At 41.6% G+C, this 19377-nt stretch overlaps 1 protein-coding gene across 5 annotated transcripts; it reads left to right on the top strand.

Annotated features, from left to right (window-relative positions):
- Positions 1 to 1933: 1933 nt before the first annotated feature.
- LOC131460825 (constitutive coactivator of PPAR-gamma-like protein 1) lies at positions 1934 to 19377 on the top strand. Of its 5 annotated transcripts, none has more exons than XM_058631638.1 (17): positions 1935 to 2744; positions 4617 to 4863; positions 4972 to 5054; positions 7029 to 7157; positions 8934 to 9024; positions 9512 to 9600; positions 9700 to 9950; positions 10345 to 10420; positions 10512 to 10733; positions 11490 to 11661; positions 12389 to 12638; positions 12818 to 12932; positions 13575 to 13784; positions 15696 to 15879; positions 16083 to 16212; positions 16303 to 16399; positions 17543 to 19377. In XM_058631638.1, exons 1-17 carry the CDS (start codon positions 2271 to 2273, stop codon positions 17855 to 17857), a joined length of 3135 nt encoding a protein of 1044 aa, XP_058487621.1. In that variant the 5' UTR covers positions 1935 to 2270; the 3' UTR covers positions 17858 to 19377. The 5 variants fall into 5 exon arrangements, with proteins under 5 accessions (XP_058487622.1, XP_058487621.1, XP_058487619.1 ...); XM_058631636.1 differs by having other exon boundaries at positions 15696 to 15894; XM_058631637.1 differs by having other exon boundaries at positions 1936 to 2744; positions 16074 to 16212.

Below are 19377 nucleotides of genomic sequence, written 5' to 3'. Positions count from 1 at the left end.
TCTGTCCTTCCTGGGAGAGGGATCCCGCCTGTGTGGCTCTTCCTGAAGTTTCTCCCTTGTACAGGTGTTTTTTTTGTGGAGTTTTTCCTCACTCAATGTGAGGGCAGTGGGTGTACACTTGCTGTACAGAGTGTAAAACCCTTCCAGGCAAATTGTGTTTACATTACATTACATTACATGTCATTTCGCAGACGCTTTTATCCAAAGCGGGGTGGAATCAAACTTGCGACCATTGTGACCATGATGTCTTTCGCACACAGGGTACCGGTCTTAACCACTGAGCCACTCCACCCCCATGTGTTTGTGATGTTGGGCTATATAAATAAAACTGACTTGACTTGACCACAGTGGTGTCATCTGGAAATTGTATTATGGAGGTGGAGATGTGGGTGGGCGTACAGTCATGTATGAATAATGTGAAAAGGACTGGGCTTAGCACACAGCCCTGTGGGGGTTCCTGTGTTTATATTGAGCGTGAAGTGTGGAAGTGTGATTGCCTATTCTTACTTGTTGTGGTCTGTCTGTGAAAAAGCTTGATATCCAGGTGTAACTATGAGCAGTGTAAAAAAACAACTTAAGGCCATATTTTGAAGTGGGCTCAGTTCTATTGGAGATTTTTCTTACCATGGACCTCAAGTGTTTTATCAGTGTGTTAACTGCTGGATTTTTTTTCTTTTTCTCTATAATATTGAAACATACTGCTACTGGATCTTGAAATTAATATATGTATAGATAGTATGTCAATCATTGTTCAAATGTACCTGAAGCAGAGCAATATTGGTGCACATGCACAGCAAATGGAAATAAATCAAGAGTCATGACAGTGGTTTAAATTTTAAACTAGAGCTGAAACAATTTAACGATGAATCGATTATTAATCGATTACTAAATTAATCGACAACTATTTTGATAACCGATTAATCGGTTTAAAGCTTTTTCGTGATTAAAACAAGATTTCCGATTGTTTAAGCTTCTTGAATGTGAGTATTGTCTTTATTTCTTTGCTCCGGATAAAAAAAGAAATCATTATTAATAATTTTGGTTTGTGGACAAAACAAGACATTTGAGAACATCATCATTTCCAGGTTTTCTGATATTTTATGGACCAAACGATTAATTGAGAAAATAATCGACAGATTAATTGATTATGAAAATAATCGTTAGTTGCAGCCCTAGTTTAAACTGATCTTAATGATAGAAGACTGCTGCTTCCTCATACACACCATTCCTTACTGCATGCTGCCCTCTAGGAGAACTTAACTGACATGAATTTACTGTCCAGTACTGAAAACAACTGAGCATTCCTTCCCAGGTCACTGTGGATTTATTAAATTGATGATTGATTGGTCCTTCAATTAAGAGCACATGCCATTATGTGTATATATATGCCTTAACAGCATACACGTCTGCTCATAAATAAAAGGGAAATATTATAAGGTGTAAATACTGTCAAAGAAATGACTCACATGCAGTGTACCGCATAGTTACATTTCAAAAATACACAATGCAATTTTACCAGTCAAAAATAGATTTTTGCTACGTCACGTGAGTCACTTACATGTTGAACAACTGTCAATGAATGAAGCACTGTAGGCGAAAGTATGACGTTCTCTATTTGCCAGGGGTCAACTTTAACCTCAGCACAAACCAGGAAATAAAACCCCAACGATTCAAAACAGTCAAGATGGTTCACGCCTCGCCTTTCGAAACTACAACTTCGCTAAACATATATCGTCCGCTAAAGTTGTGTAGGCGGGTCAGTTTACAAATATAAAAACACCGTTGCTAATTTGACGTTATAATACAATAACTGACATGCATTTATCTGAATGGTTCACAAACTGTCGCTCACGGTCAATTGTGCTTCAAATGGCAGCTAGAAGCAACGCGGAAGTGAATACACAGGAGCTCTCTTGCTACGTCGCATTCCTCTGTACGCGTCCTGGTGCCATTATGTCACGTGCTCCTCGCTCGCTCTCCCTCACTCGCTCCGTGCAGAATTCACAATCTGAGATTATGGCCCCGTGAGCAGACACATGGCGGCCCACAGCCGTGAACCGAACACACAACTCACCAAAAACCCGACGATGGCCTAGACAAAGCTGCCTTCATTCATTTTCTTAGACACCCCTCAAACTCCTGCAATATCCACGGCTGTCACCCAGTGTCACGCGAGCACCGCAGCCTCCACCGGTTTATTTTCACTCAGCTGTTTCGCGCAATTAGAGTCAACTTTTTAAGTTTCCGTTCTTTCCGTATTGACGCTAAACATGGGTGTTCACGGCTTCCAAGAGTTTATTGAAAAGCACTGTCCCAGCGCTGTGGTACCGGTTGAGCTCCAGAAGCTGGCCCGGGGAAGTATGGTGGGAGGTGGCCGGCAGAGACCGCCTCAGAGCCCGCTGAGACTCCTGGTGGACGCGGAGAACTGCCTCCACCGGCTCTACGGAGGCTTCTACACCGACTGGGTGAGCGGGGGCCAGTGGAACCACATGCTGGGCTACCTGGCTGCCCTCTCCAAGGCCTGCTTCAACGGTAACATTGAACTGCTGGTGTGCTTCAATGGCGCCCTGGAGAAAGGCCGCCTTCACGAGTGGGTCAAGCGGCAGGTGAACGAGAGACAGACCGCGCAGCAGATCATAAGCCACGTCCAGAACAAGGGCACCCCTCCACCTAAAGTCTGGTTCCTCCCTCCCGTGTGCATGGCTCACTGCATCCGGCTGGCGCTCCTCAGGTTCCGCGTCAGGGTGAGTGAAAACTCGGCCTGGTGATGCCTGCTGAGCAGAGACTCCGTGGTTAGCCTGTTAGCCTGGCCACCATGTCACCAGTTCACCACTGCCAACTTCACCCACACCGCAATCTTGATGGGTCTGTGTGTGTGTGTTGGCAGTGGGGTCAGGGGGTTCAGGGGATTTTGAGTTTTGTGATCTTACCTCAGGGCATCAGTATATGTGATCAGCACTGTAATATGGTTCGATCATGTAATTAAAGGCCTGACGTTTTATTGACCTGTAGTCGAGGCTTTTGCAAATCTTTACAAATAAAATATCTATTTTTTACCCTCCCCCATCGAATAAAATTCACCTGGAGCCCAGAAACCTATTTGATCCTTAAAATGAAGGCGACGTAGCATAAACGTGTCATAGCGTAAACGTGTCATATATAGTTGAACAATAATTGGCAGTTTATTACTTTTTTCCCCGTATTATAATAAATTATAATATTTCTTATGAAGTGGGGGAAAGCACTGTCATGTGTCTTTGAAATAAAAGTATGCAAGCCCTTCCATTATTTGTGGTAAAGTAACACACCTTCACATGATTTTGGATTTGAAAAACTAATCCTAATTCCAATTCTCAGTGATTACTATTTGTGAAACTATTTGTTTGCATAAAGAAGATTCTTTTTTTTTGGTGTTGGAGTAGATACTCATCTTGTGAAGTGGCTTAGCGTCAGACAGGTGTCAGTTCCACAAATGGATACAAGCTGATCCACATTAGCTGCAGTTAGTCTTTCGGTTGCATCTATTGGGTCACAATGGGCTGTTTACCTGTCATTCTGTATATTAGTGACTCTAATGAGGTACATGCAGTGTGGTGTATGTAAATGACATGTAATGTGTATGAATTTTAAATTTGATTTCAGGATGTATAAAGTCACACTGGTGCATCCATAGTGGAGCTGCAACTAACCATTGTTTTTCCATTATCACCAGTATCAGTTGTTTGATTGACTGATTTGTTGGTGAGACTGTAAATGTCATAAAATTGTGTTTCCCAAAATCTTGAATTGACATCATCAGGTGTCTTTTATTGTCCTCAAACTAAAGATATTTTAATATAAATGTCCAAATAATAGCAATTACATATGTATTCAAAATCGTTCAGCCCTACATTGGATACAGTTTAAGAAATATGTTGTCTATTTGTGTCTCTGTCTTTAAATGACCGTCAGCTGTGCAGAGCTGAAAGGGATAGTCCAATCCTCGTTCACAACACTGCACAAGTTCAAAGGTCATTGGGGAGGCGAGGCAAGGAGTTGTCAATCATTGCTCATCGGGTTGCTGAAGTGCTTCTGCTATTTCTTGCCAAAATTTTTTTGTTTTTTTAACTTTGTTGTGGTACTCCCTTGAGGTGACGTCAAAGAGGCAGGGGTACTGTTTCCAAAGTTCAACAAAAGGTTTTTCACGATTCCACCCATGGATGTTACGCCACATCACAACACTCCATTATTCCATTGGTCAACGCCCAGTAGTGTGTCTCGTCCAAATCGCTTGAAAATCAGCCTGAATTAGTGTAGTCTAATCCCGGCACTATGATTTAGATTTATTGTTGGAGCCCTGAGACTGAGAGACCCATGTCCCTATGCAAAAACGTCTCGATCAATGTTAGCTGTCAGAATAAAGAGCTATTTAACACTATTTTACACTAAATCATTATCCTTCAGTAGCAGTATTTTTACCAAAGGATTTCACTGACAGCAGCTTTATCACTCTTAAGAGCAGCATCTTGAAACTCGCTCTCACAACCCACTGTAGCTGTCCTTGTCTGTGTCAGAGGTTCATTTTGATGATTTGGTTTTGATTTATTCTGAAGCCAAATTTCTCATTTTCTTCCCAGGTTATCCAGAGCATTGAGGACCACCACCTGGAAGTAATAGCCCTATGCAGAGAGAACGGTTTCCATGGCCTCCTGGCCCAGGACTCTGACTATGCTCTGTGCAGTGTCCCTCACTACTTCAGTGCCCATGCCCTCAAACTGAGCCGCAATGGGAAAAGCCTCACCACCAGCCAGTACCTGATGCATGAAGTGGCACGGCAGCTTGATCTCAAACCGAGTCACTTCGCCATCCTCGCGTCACTTTTAGGTTTGTGTGGTTCTACTGCGCATAGATTAGGGATGACAGCTCAAATGAGATCAGTTAAACACAGCTGTACTTGAATTATTGTTATTTTTTATATTTTTTTCTTTACAGGAAACCACATACTGCCTGATGAAGACTTGGCTGCCTTTCACTGGAGCTTGCTTGGTCCAGAGCATCCATTAGCATCTTTGAAGGTCTGTGTGGTCCATTTTCCATGAAATGACTGGCCTGTTAATCCACTGTAGTGATAATAGTATAACAGGGAGTTTGAACCTTGTTAATAAATGACTGAAGCAGTGGGAAAGTTGTTCAGCACATACTGTGCTTCAGTGTCCTTTTGAGAGCTGAGTGCCATTGTTCCTGTAGTGGAGATGAGCACTTTAGGCTCCTGTGTTAAGTCATTTCTCAATAAATCACCACAGTCACTCACTCATACACAAGATGCTACTGAGTTGGATGGCAGGAAATGTAGAATTTAGGGTTTTTATCTGTCTAAAAGGAGATATAGGCTGCTTTGGATTTGCATTGCACTGTTGGTGTTTCCTTATTCTCTTTAGATTTAAAAATGTTCATATTCTGCAGAGACAAACTGAAACATCAAGTCACTGTAGTTTTCATCAAACTAGAATGAGAAGAAGAGAACACTGCTTTTATTTGGTAGAAGGGCAGTGTGTATAACAGTATGTTATAAACGTGTCTTAAATCCATCTTTACAAAACACAAATCTCTTGTTTTTAATTCTGGGGAAATGTGTGTGTTCTTTTAATAGTTAGTTTTAACTATTAAGATCTAGTTTAATGCCTGATTCAATCCAAACTGGACTGGTTATAATTATATAAGTTATTTACCCTTGTTTTGGGAATGACTGAGTCATTACTGTCATCTTAAATCTCTGAACCTTCCTGCTAAACTTTGCCCCAATGGCTATAGGTTATTCACAATATCTGTAGCTGTGATCCAGTTAAGAGGTTGGGATCTTATTAACTGCTGGTTGGTTACGAGAAGAGCAGATTCTTCCTGTCATTCACAGTCCATGTTCTCAGAGTTCAGGATATGCTAAACTCCACTTCCCATGTCGTAATTACGAGTTCCACTTGAACGCAGCAGCAATCGATATGAGTCATTTGGTCATGGCCGAAAGTGCTGTAGTTCAAAGTGTTACATGTCTGTGTTCCTGTTGACTTGTGTGTGAGTGATCACAGTCGTGTTGGGTTTAGTCTCACACTCTGGTGCTTGTAATTGCACTGTGCACCTTAAAATGTCCAGCTTAAAACATCCCTGCTGATTCAAATGTTGATGTGAAACTGGTGTGCGCTGGACTCACTGCTTCTGATTTACCAGAAATGTAATTTGGCTAAAAGGCTGTGAGCTCAAACACCAGCGCGATCTCTGTGTTTGGCAGTTTGGCTGAAGTTGAATGGGTAACGCAGCTTTATTGGACTGATGGCTCTTGTGAATGGTTGAGTTAAACAGTTGCATGACAGCAGTGTCAGTCTTGGAACACACTGTGCAAATGTTCAGCTGTAAATGACGAGCTGCAGTTAAACACAAAGCCATCTGCTTCAAATGTTTCACGTGTTGCACACTAACATAACATTTGCATAAGGTGTGCGTGTGCACACACTGGCATGCAAACACTCTCCGCATCATGCCATCTGTTTAGTCTTTTCTTTGCTCTCGTTTATAGGAAAAAAATATTACTGTGTGAATTAGGACGTTTCTGAAAATGAGCATGCCATATTAAGACTGAAAAAGTCACACTGCACCGATATCAGTGGTGTGCTGTCAGGGCAAGAAAGACTAGCAGTGCTAAAAAAAAAAAAAAAAAAGCACCAGTTGAATGAGATGTTGGTCCCAGAACAGAATTTTGTCTCCCAGTGATCAGAAATGATCTGATGTTGCATGCTTGTATTCATGTTTAACTTACTGCCCACTAGTGGTGGCAGTAGGTTATTTTCTTTCAGCTGTTGCCTCTAAATGTTATGTCATTTTTGTGGGTGTTTTGACAAAGTCAAACACAGTGTTGAGCAGCATGTTGTGGAGTTTTTGTGCGTACACGATCAAACCTGGGATCTGGAATGTACAGAAACACCAGGGAACACCAGAGTCTGTTAACTCAAACCTGATTGGCTGACCTGTTGTGGAGTTAATGTGTGACTGTTCCTCAGGTGCGTGCCCATCAGCTCGTGCTTCCACCCTGTGATGTTGTAATTAAAGCTGCGGCCGACTACGTCCGCAATATCCCAGACATCACTGACCTGGAGGCTGTCGCTAAGGACATCTTCAAACATTCACAGGTAGGGGAATGACTTAAAAAAAATATTTTTCTCCCCCGAGACATGTTTACTGTTTGAACATAAACCGCTAAAAGTAGCAGTTTTACCTCACAAAGTGTTAGGATGTCGAACTGACTGACATGATGGAAATATGACTCATGGGTTTGTCTAAAGAAATGTGTCATTCCATATTATTGATAATCGCAATATTTGTGATGGAACAGAATTCCAGAATTGCTTTGGAATAAAGTGCAATTGTAGTTTTGTCACACGATCCTACGCCAAAGCATTTTCTTACCTATAATGACAAATAGACTAATGACCTTTGCTTTGTCAAAAGCTGACTGTAACACAGTTTTAATGAAATAAAGTCAAGCTTGATGATAATTTATATGTTATATATTTTTTTATTACTGTACTTGTGAGGGAGCTGTCTTGTGAACTGTCTGAATTTTTTTAAATGAAGATCAAGAAATTCTGCTGCTAAAAAAAACCCATTAAAATCCTTTGATCGTTGGTTAGAATTAGAAAGCACATTTTCTTCACATTCATTCACACGTTTCAAAGCAGTGCTGTGACATTTCTAACTGCTGCCAAGCTTTTTTTTCTCAAATTCACAGTAAAACATAACCCTGTGCCTGTCACAGCAAACATGTAGACCTGGGTGGTACAAAGCACCGAGCAGCAGAACCTAATGAGAACAAACATGGAAATGAGCTGTTAGGAGAAGAGGACTTTGAGTGTAGAGTGCAAAACTTTTAGGCCACCATTAGATTTGTTGTTTTATTTATTATATATTATTATAATTATTTCTCAAAAAACAGCTCCTACAGGTTAAAGTGTCAAGTATGCAGTGTGACCTACCTTACACTTTTTTTTTGTGATCAAGTTTTTATTGAGTTTGGGTTCGGGTTAGTTTAAGGAAGTATATTATTATACAATAAGACAACACACGCTAGGGTTGTGCGAGGGTTAACCCTAACCCTCGCACACACCCACCCCGTCCCACCCCTACTGTCCAGGCATGAAGAAAAAAAAAAAAAGGGGGAAATCAATCAATCAAACAACACTAGTAAACAAGAGACAAAACAAATATTTGCTGATTTCCTCCGTCAGTGACATCCACAGAAATAGCTTTTGATACATATAGTTAAACCTACCCTTACACTTGAACAATAACACGACCATGGCTCTGGTCGTGCTCCCTAATTAATGTTGTGTCAAAAAATATCTGCTGTGAAAAGAGCATTACATACTCGTGTTGTATGAGTTAAACTCAACTTTCAGTCACATCATTCCCATCACAGACATGAAAACAACAAAGCTGGTGTTTTTAAATAGGTTCTCTGTGCTTTAATGTAGCCCAGGAGCCAAACCACAGCTGGAGGCGTCACAATAATGATAAATGCAACAATCAATCACATCATCTGTAATGAAAATATTAAAGCAATATACATGCTTCATGCAGAGTTGTCGTCTCGTTTAATCATTTTAAATTGGCAACCACAAATATTTCTTTAGTCACTCTGTGGGAAGTAATCAGAGAAGTCACGTTAAAAAATAATAATATGGCCTGAAGACAGTGTTTAGTTGATGAATTATTCACATTTCCTCTTGTCATTAGATTTTAACAACCATGTATAAAAAAACGGTAGCAGCTTTTTGTTTTCCCTGTCAATAATTAACATTACATAACTCAAAGGAGGTAATAAAAGTTAATACTATGACAACTGGGCCAAAAGTTTTGTGTTGACAAATAATAAACCTGCTTGTGATTTTTTTTTTTTTTTCTTTCAGTCATGCAATGACGACAAAATTATACGATTCAAGAAGGCAGTGGAATACTACTCGATGGCCAGCAAACCCCCTCACCGCCCTCCACAGTTAGGTGGGTGTCTGTCTGTTTGACTCTCTCTCTGGTGTTGTGGTTGTCTGCTGTGGAGGACGGTTCAGCTTGTGCCTTCCATTTTTGCAGCAAAGTAACATGACATCACTGTCTTATTTTTTTCTGATTGGCAAAGAGGGCACTCTGAGGCCAAGCTGCACTCAGTAATTACTTTAGATGGTCTGATGCACTTATAGGCTGTATATTTTGAACCGAATTTAAGGGTTTGAACATTCCCTCCGAATTTCGGATAAAATGTGGCACCACTTCTGCACATAAAACAACACTTAAAAACGTGTTGACAACTAACACAGTGATACTTGATGAAAACTAGAAAGGGTGTGTATTTAGGTGTTTCGTGGGAGAAGTGAGATTGAATCAAGTTGTCACAAGAGACGCATCCAGAAGGCATGTTAATGGTTGGGCTGATTACATTAAGTTCAGCCTCCCTTTAGTCTGTGTGCTGAAGCTCTGCGTCTCTGTTTCACAGTCAAACCAAAACACACGGGAGTGCCTGCTGCTGTGCCATCAACGAAATCGCTCAACATTCCACAGGCACCGATGCCTGTAAGACCAGTGGTAAGGCTGTCAGGACCCTGAGTGCAACAGTAAAAGTACTACGGCAGGCTCGGCCCCAACGAGACTCGACATCTTCATGTTTTCCTGTCTTGTCTTCAGGTCCAGCACTTGTACCCAGAGCCTCTGGCAGAGAGCAGCCACACTCTGGACGCAGTGGACAAAGGGCTTCCAGAGCCAAACAGCTTCAGCAACATTCCTCATGAAGGGAAGCACACACCGCTGTATGAGAGGTCCTCTCCCATCAGCCCGGGCCAGACTGGGAGCCCCAACAACACAGAGGCTGCTTTCTTCAACACCTCCTCCACCTCCTCCTCCTCTGAGAATGATGAGAGCTCAGGCTCAACTGCCAAGTGAGTTCAGCATAGACCAGTTCTCTCTCTGCTACAGATTGTTTTCTCACTGTCTGTCACCACCAGTCTGTCTGGTGCCTTCTCCCACAGTCTGCCTAGGCTAGGATTTGATGATCAAACAATTACAAGATGGTTCTGATTGGTCTGTATGCATACATTCATAGTTATTCAAGGTACAATTGCAGTTTTTTCCCCTTTTTAGATACCTTCTGGTATCACATGTTATTGTCTTGCAAATGAAAATATCTGTGAGCATTAACATATGCAAACGTGCGCCCCATTCACACAACAAACCGGTGTTTAAGTTGGACACAGACCTCTCAAAGATATTCCTCATACTGTTAAAATGAAGACATTTTGTTTCTGTTCATTGTTTTTATTTTACATATTTTAGTCATGTGAGTGACCGTAAGGGAGGATGGGAGAAAAATGGACTTGCTCCTCATTCTGAAGATAGAGACCAAACAAAGGTGAGCTATCCATGAGAACACCACACATCAGACCCTGATCAGTATTCTCACTGGATAACTTCATTGAAACTCATGTCTCGACTGTCTACAGACTGACCTCTGTGTGACCCCGTCTGTGAACCTGGGGATGCAGACTGTGGATCTCCACAGCCTGAATGCACACATCCCCTCTCTGCTCTCCATGCCAATCAGGAACCACATGGACATAACCATCCCACCTCTCCCTGCCGTGGCCCCCGAGGTCCTGCGGGTGGCTGAGCACAGACACAAGAAGGGCCTTATGTACCCGTACATCTACCATGTTCTCACCAAGGTCAGCACGTCTGGGTGGTAGAGACTGATTCTGATGTCTGGTTGAAGCTGCTTTGCACCTCTGTTTTCTTACACTTTGCTCATGAAGCTGAAGCAGAAGAAAATGTATATTTAAGAGACCACAGGAATTCTCATGTTGGGTGTATGTGTCATGTGGTGCTGGTGTTACAAGCTGTCGACCAGTCAATTCTAGTGATTGTTTCAAATTTTTATCAAGCCCTTTGATTTAATAGATAATAAATCATAGAATATAACATTTTACAGAAATGGCAGTGAAATAGTCAGAGACATTACAGTATGCACAACTTTGGTGATAAAAAAGTGGGTCTCTTTTATTAATAAAAGTTTAGAGAAAACTATTTTCAGCATGCTGCCTCATTGGAAAGTCTTTTTTAAGTGTAACCCAAACAGCTGATCTGTGCCATCATTGGCATTGATGCGCATAGGAATACATTGTGAAAATAAAGTGCCAATGGAAAGGGCTGTCTTACAGCAGCGAAAACCACTAAAAATGTTCCAAATAGAGCTGACAGTTAGTTTTACGGGGCTACAACACATTTTCTCTGCTGTCACTGTTCACAGTAAATCAATGCATAGATCACTTTCCCATTCTCTTGTCCCCCTTTTCAAACATACAGTATATTAATCCGAACACGGTCCACTGAGCGTGACACAGTGACTATGCATGAGTACCTCATCCACCCTTACCTTAAGAAACCTAAAGCATTCCTTTAAGGTAACAGTGTTGTCTTTGCAGGGAGAGATTAAACTGTCGGTCACCATTGAAGATGAAGCCAACAAAGACCTGCCTACAGCAGTGCAGCTGTTTCGGCCTGTCCGTCAATATGTTTACGGAGTTCTCTTCAGCCTGGCGGAGTCCAGGAAAAAGGCTGAGAGACTCGCCATGAGGAACAACTGCCTTCCTGAATGTGAGTTCTGACCGTAGCATCAGAGAGCTTTCTGACCTCATCTTATATTCAGTTGTAGATTTCCAACTAGCATCTGTCAATGGGGTCCTTAAACATTTTTTATTAAAATCCTCTTTGTGTCCTTATATCCATCAATAAATAAAGTTGTTTTAAAGATGTAGTGTGTAACCTTTAAATGGAAATGTAGCCTGCTATTTTTGGCAGAGCAGAGGTAGAGCAGATTGTCATCTGACCATAAAGTTTGCAGTTTAATCCCAGACTCCTCTGGTCTGTGTGTGCTGATGTGTCCTTGGGCACCACTCCTATGAGCCTACATTGCTCCTGGTGGCTGTGGTAGCATAGGTGAATTATGTTTGTTCATTCATTCATTCATCTTCTACCTCTTTTTCCTCCACGTGAGGGTCGTGGGGGCGCTGGTGCCAATCCCAGCTGCCATAAGGCGAATGGCAGGTCGCCAGTCCATCACAGGGCCACATAGAGACAATCAACCCTCACACTTACAATCAATTTAGAGAGTGTGTGAATTATGTGTGATAGAAAATAATGCTGAATATTAAAACTAGTGTAAAGGCAAACCTTTTACAAATGATTGAGCTTTTCTTTCTCTTAGAGACCCTAGCTTCAGTTGTAAATGGATGATACCTCATTGTGAGGTAATGCTGTATCTACTTTTAAATCCATAACTTTGTAAATATTGAACTGAACATCTTTTTTCCCCCTCACATAGATACACATGTCTTGGTCAAAGAGTGGGGTGCCTCCAAGGGCAAGTCTCCCCATACTCCTGAGCTGGTGGAAGCTCTGCCCTTCAGAGAGTGGACCTGTCCTAATGTGAAGAAGCTGTGGTTGGGAAAGGCCGTGGAGGATAAGAACCGCAGGATGAGGGCGTTCCTGGCCTGCTTGCGCTCTGACACTCCAGCTATGCTAAACCCTGCCAACATCCCCACACCCCTCTTGGTGCTCTGTTGTGTGCTGAGGTGAGCAGACGTCTGTGCTGAACCACCTGTGGTTCTACACACATACAGAATGGAGATTTCATTGTGTAAGAGAAAAGAGAGCCCAGTGTGAAGTACAGTGAAAGGGAGAGGAGATTTGTTGAGACTCTGATCCGTTCCTGGTATTTGTAACACTGTTAACCCTCTGTGTTTTGCTTCAGGTTTATGTTACAATGGCCAGGAGTAAGAATTTTGCGTCGTTACGAACTTGACGCTTTCCTAGCTCAAGCACTTTCTCCTAAACTTTATGAGCCTGACCAGCTGCAGGAACTGAAGGTGATTTTGTAGTGTTCATAAGAGGAGTATTCGAGAAATACACACAAGTCATGAATGGCCAGATGTCTATCACTCACATGCTTATGCGCGCAACCAGCTGCTCTGACAATGGCAGACTGATGAGTGAATTAGCTGGCTTCTTCTGTTAGACTTCATGCTGTCTTTGTTTCTCTTGGTACTCCTCATATTTTGCAGACAAAGCAACATGCTTGTATGAGAGGACCCTGTTTTGTTGCAAGCATGTTGCTGTGAAGCTAGAGCTTTGCAATCAAAAATGCATTTGTAGAGCTTCTGAGATGTTCCCTTGTTGTTTGTGGATGGTTTATGAACTCCTCGTCTGTTTTCATTTGGCCTTTTTTCCTGTAAACCATCCACACATCAGCTTCAGTATGCTTCAGTCTTGTCTGTGTGTAGCTCTGTCAGAACATGTAGATTGTGTCTGCTGGCTTTTTGTGTTTGTTGGGTAGGTTGTTTACTGCTGTATTTTTGGCAGCTGGGAGTGAATGGGCTGCTTATGCTTGCTCTGTGCTTTGTTTCGCACTTGATTACTCTGACTGCTGTGGGTGTAAGAGCAACATGCTCTTTTTTCCCTTTTAATTTGAACTTAATATACAAGTCTGAGGTTTTTTTTGTCTCCCACAGATAGACAACCTGGACCCTCGAGGAGTCCAGCTGGCTGCTCTGTTCATGAGTGGAGTGGATATGGCTCTGTTTGCCAACGACGCATGCGGGCAGCCCATTCCCTGGGAGCACTGCTGTCCGTGGATGTATTTTGATGGCAAACTGCTTCAGAGTAAACTCATCAGAGCCAACAGGGAGAAGGCTCTGCTCATTGACCTCTGTGATGGTCAGGTAGTTTGATCCACACCACCCACAAGTAAAAAAAAAACCAAACCTTCATTAAAAACCACACTGATTCACACTAGTTTGTATAACATGTTATTCAACAATTTCTAAAAGCAGCAACAGCAACGGGAGAGTAAGCTTTTCCATCACAGCCACTTCCTAGCTGTGCTTTAATTAAGATTTCTGACCATTACCACCTGTTCCTGCAGTCCTGCACCTGTCCTGACTCAACAAAAAACATTGCAATAGGCAAAAACAATCATTTGTTCATGGAGGATACCACAAATGCCAAATAACTCAAGTCGGCTCCTTTCCATTATCATCAGCAATCTCAATACCCCCCAATCCTTCAAGTTTTATGTCCCGTCCCAATTCAGTCCTCTACATCCCATCTCCTCTTCCATGTCTTTTTCTATAGCTGCGTATTCACCGAGCAGTGCCAGTATAGTTCAGATTCCCTTGGTACGTTTGAAACCATAAACCCTGATGTGGTTTGCATTGCCACCGCTGGGTGTGGCCATAGCTGCGTCATCATATTAGCACACAACACAAACCACCTTGAGCCCTCTCGCTCTCTAGTCATGCAAAAAAAATAAAAATTACCCATTCCATTTTGGTTACCCAGAAATTATGATTCCCTGTTGACCAATAAACAGATTACACCCTTCAGGTGCCACACCACTGTGCATGGTTACCACAACAGAAGGATGCCAATAATTGTGGATATATTGTGATGACTGTAACTGAGCTGGAAAAGTAGTTTGAGCTCATGTACCACTCTGTTGAATAACACTGTGATATTGATTTGAAACAGTCAGGCTGCAGATAACTGCACTGACTTAACTGGGAAGAGTTTTTTTTTTATGATATCAATCAATATCAGAAAAGTTCATTACAATAAAACCTCACCAAAGCAAATAAGCAGACTATTCAGATAGGGCAGAATAATGTGTTGTAATTAAAGTTTTACTATGTGTATATATACATGAATAATTCCTGCCCTTGAGTACACAGAACAACTTGTGTAACCAGCCTCACAAGCAAACTGCAAAACTTTAGTGATGGCAGCATGAGATGAGGGCTCCCCACAATTTCAACTCCACTGCTGTCCTGCAGCAAAGATGCAAGGATGTCACAGCTGACCTGCAACCAAGGTGTTATTTTTTCAACTGCGTAGAAATCGCTCTTCTGGTACTGCAGCCAAATAATGTTTCATTATAGGTATAGGTTATTATTTGTCAGTTACTTTTTTAGATTAACTGAAGAGAAAGGGTCTGAAAATGTCTTCAAAACGATGACATCCTCAAAAGTCTCTTGTTTTGTCCAAAAACCAAACATACTCCGTTTACTGTCCGAGGAGCAAAAAACCCACAACATATTCCCATTAGCAAACTGAAAACTAAAATTCGATCATACCAACAAATTTATTTCTAAAACAGTTGGTGATTAGATAGCCAATTAATAATGGAGTAACAGTTCCCGTAGGGCTTTCATCTTATCCACTGCAATGTTCAACCAGTGATTTAAAAACAGTTACGTCATAGCTGAGTTTGAAACAGAGACTGAAGCCAAGAATATAAAAGTATAACCACAGTAATGTCGTCACTGGTCTCCATGGAGCTTTCTTTTGTGTTGCATTGTGTTTCATGTTTACGCCACAGCTTTTCCAATACATTGTTGTTGATTTGTTTTTTATGGTCACATTCACTCAACATAGGAAAACAACAAAACTTCCAAAAAATCGTCAGATAATTGGAAAAGGAGGCAATCACCTTTTTAGCAAGTTTACCCACGTCTAAAAAAAATAATAAAAAAAAGTAGTTTTGGTGTAAAAGAGGCAATAGAAGCATTAACAGAGTTGATGTTGTTTGCAGGGGTCATCAACACTTTTTTTTTTTCCCCCTAATCCATCTTCAGACTGAAGTGGTTGCCAAGGTGGAGAGGATGCGTCAGAGTATCCTGGAAGGTCTCAGCTTCACTCGTCCTCCTCACCCTCCCCCGTTCCCCCCGCCACCACCTGCAAACCTTCATGGGATGCCTCTCTACGCCCCTGGTACTCCCTTCTTCCCCCCACCACCTATGATGTCTCCTCAGGGCAAAGGTAGGGGGTTACCTGGTGAGTACAACCATAAAATGTCACGTCAGACGTCAGTCATTCCTTTAGATTTTAAATTTAGGTTCCACTTTAAACCAATTCCTCTTAAAATCACAGATATTGAATTTGTGTGTAATTCAGCTGAACACTGGTCAGAGATGAATGCAAAGACTAACCAACTGTTCTTCTCTTCTAATGAGGACTTGAAGGAATCTCATCTCAGGGTGGAAAGCTGGAGATCGCTGGCACTGTGGTGGGTCAGTGGGCAGGAAGTCGACGAAGCAGAGGAAGAGGAGGCTTCCCTATCCAGGTGGTGTCTGTGGGTGGAGCAAATAGAGGGTAAGAAAGGAAAGAAGACGAGACGCCTTGTGTATGTATTATTACCTGTGTCTATAGTATGTACATGTCGTTCATGTCTGTTGTCTCCAGTCGTGTACGAGGAGTGATTTCCACTCCTGTCATAAGGACATTTGGTCGAGGAGGCAGATTCTACACTCGGGCCTTCCAGGGTCAGGGAGCATACCTGGTACGTCACTGATGAAGTATTGTTCCCACTTTAGTGAGTGTTAATTACCACATTCCACATTCTTACTCTACAGAATCAGAATCAGTCTGAAGAAGAGCCTGTGTATGTGAATATCTGAGTCTGATGCTTTAGTGATGAATATCCTGCAAAAAGGTTCCCAACTATAACGGATGGAATATATGAACCTATTTACCACGAGAGCATCCAATAGTTAAAGTTGGTTGTTCATCCACTTCTTATTAAGATACATTTTTGGGCCTGTGAGCTGAGTTGTGTGTATATAGATACACATATTTCTTTTGTGATGGATGCCTCAAGGCAATCTCTCTGTTTCTGAAACTCTCTGCCACACATTTTAGTCACACATTTTAATTCTTGTATTGTCCAACTCTCTTATAAAAGACAGTAGTGTAGTGACTCACCTTTTTTTGTTACGGTTTATTTGCAGTGGAGGTAGTACGAGTTTAGTTGTGTGGCTTCAACAGAGTCTACAGAGCCGCTATTCTGTTTGGGTCCAGTTGAACATGCTCATGCAATACTAATTCTGTGTTGACATGACTTTTACATGTTCAGTTTGAATTACTAATGCCATGTAAACGTACAGGCTGTGATCTGACATGTCTTTAAACTCAGGCTGGGTAACAACATGGGCTTGGACTTAACTAACAGAAGTTAATCTGTGACTATTTGCATGAACAATGAGGAAGTGAAATTCGATCACAAGTGGTCACTGGAGACACGGTCACATTTAAATGCCAGGTGTGAGCAGACTGTGATCATTTTGGAACATTTTACCATATAGCTCCACTGAAGTATCAGGTATTGACCAATTACTATACTGTAGGTCAAAGAAAAAATACCTCAAAATCTGAAACCACCTCCCCTTGTTGACCCTTTCTTCAATTACAGTGCAACAACAAAGAACTCAACTATTGTGTGAGAACTAAAGAGCCTCCCAGCATGACTCTTTAAACCCTTCAACTGTTCATTAAATCAAAAGCATTTTCGTGTACTCCCTGGACTTTCAGCCCACATCTGTATTTACCTCCACATCTTGCACGATCCCTCACAGTCACTGCTGCAGCGTAACCCTCTTGTCTTGTTTTAATAACATTCCTTTTTTTTGTCTGACCTCTGTACCAGAGTAAACCTGCTCATAAGGCCCCTCATATGTCCAAACATGATGAGGTGAGGGAGAAAAAGTGTCCAGATCCAGAGAAGAAAGTGTCCTCCCCCCCACCTTGTGACAGCTCTGCGACAGAGAACGGTGTAGACAAGGAGCTGGACAAGCTGAACTGCGATAAAGAGGAGTGCAGGGCTCTCATCCGACCTGAAAGTGCCTTTAGCAGTGACTCCAAGATGTGCAATACTAATGCTCACTTAATTGCACTAAACGTAGATGGCGGCTGCCATAGAGATGAAGGTTTGGAGGCCGCCGTCATAAAAAGACAAGTGTAAGCCTATTTTTCTAGAGAGGGTGTAGGATGAAAGATGGAGCAGTGTTTGGGAAATTTGGAAAAGCCTACAGTCACTGTATTGTTTTTTTTCCTCTCATCCAACGGAGATGAAAGTAAATGCACTACATGATACAGTACTAGGGTTAAGGGGGCCGCTCAGATGAAGCATCATTTGCGCCTGGAAAAAAAATCATAATTTTAAATTTCAAGTGTGCTCACATCACAAGGAGCATGCTTTTCTGGTCACAAACAGGATACCCAACTTTCTCAAATGCAGCAAATTCAGTGTTTATTCTTTTTGGCACACATGTCAAGCTTATATATTTCCTGTGCTGGGATTCTATTTGTCTTTCTTTGTTTTATTCACTCCATATTTAACTCCATTAGCAACTTTATTGTTGCCTCAGTGTGCAAGTTTCGGTTACTTCGGTGAGGATAGAAGCACAACCCTGACACCTGGAATAGAAACTAGTCCACACATATTCAGATGCTACATGTGAACGGCCCTGGTTTCTACAGGTTACTGAAATGAATGAAATGTCTCCTTTTCATTAGGATATAAGAGCTTTAAGAAGCATTAATTTTTTTTTAAATATATTTTACTTGTTGTAGGTTAATACTCGTCCAGTACTTGGCACAGATTACTGGCCACAGTACAGTTATCAGTTTTGTGTCGTCATAACAAACCTGAACTAAAGTAAAAATGCAACATGTCCACCTTTTGATTTGATTACTTTGGGTTCGGTTCATGCTCAAAGCGGCAGTTTCCGTCACTCAGCTGTAATGCTTAAAGATATGAGACGAGAGAGATCTCGTCGTGTCCCGAACGGTTTCCTCACACAAGGAGCTTCAGCATCACTGCTTCAACAAACAAAAAAACTCTTCTGCATGGTTCACAGTTAAAAGGTGTGTAGATGTTATGCATGTTGTCCTTCTCCCTCCATCATTACAGGGACTCTGCCCATTTGCAACTCAAAGAAATGGCTAATATCAGTGATATTAACGGTTAGTTAACTGATTTTGTTTTCTCTGTTGCATTTAATAAAAAAAAAAACGACGTTATCTAGCTTATTTTAAATGGTGTATTCAAACTGTCTTGCTCTCTGTTGCTGTTTTCTGCATTAGTCAAATATCTAAAGGGGAAAAAAAGCGCACATAATTAAAAGCTTTGATCAAAATCAGCCCTCTTGTAGCTCAAAGCCACATGATCGATCCTGTGAGTAAGAATTTAACCATCAGCCAGTTATTTACCTAAGTATTTTTCTTCTCACTACTCAATCATCGTTTAACAAGTCCATCTTTCATTAGTGATCAGAGAAACTGTGTACTGTTCCCCCGTCCCTCCCCTGCAAGAGCTAAATGGGTTACCTTCTATGTAAGCTGATCACTTTCTTCCTTACTCATAGACCGTAACCGAATGAACTGCTGTGGGGTTTGACTGAATGTTGATGGAATGTGGATTGATGTACTTGAAGGCACCTTAGCTAAAATGCTTAATAAAACTATATTCTTTTAGTAGAA

This window comes from Solea solea, chromosome 6 (assembly GCF_958295425.1).
Source record: "Solea solea chromosome 6, fSolSol10.1, whole genome shotgun sequence".
Lineage (NCBI taxonomy): Eukaryota > Metazoa > Chordata > Actinopteri > Pleuronectiformes > Soleidae > Solea > Solea solea.
This window is presented reverse-complemented; position numbering and strand designations above follow the sequence as displayed.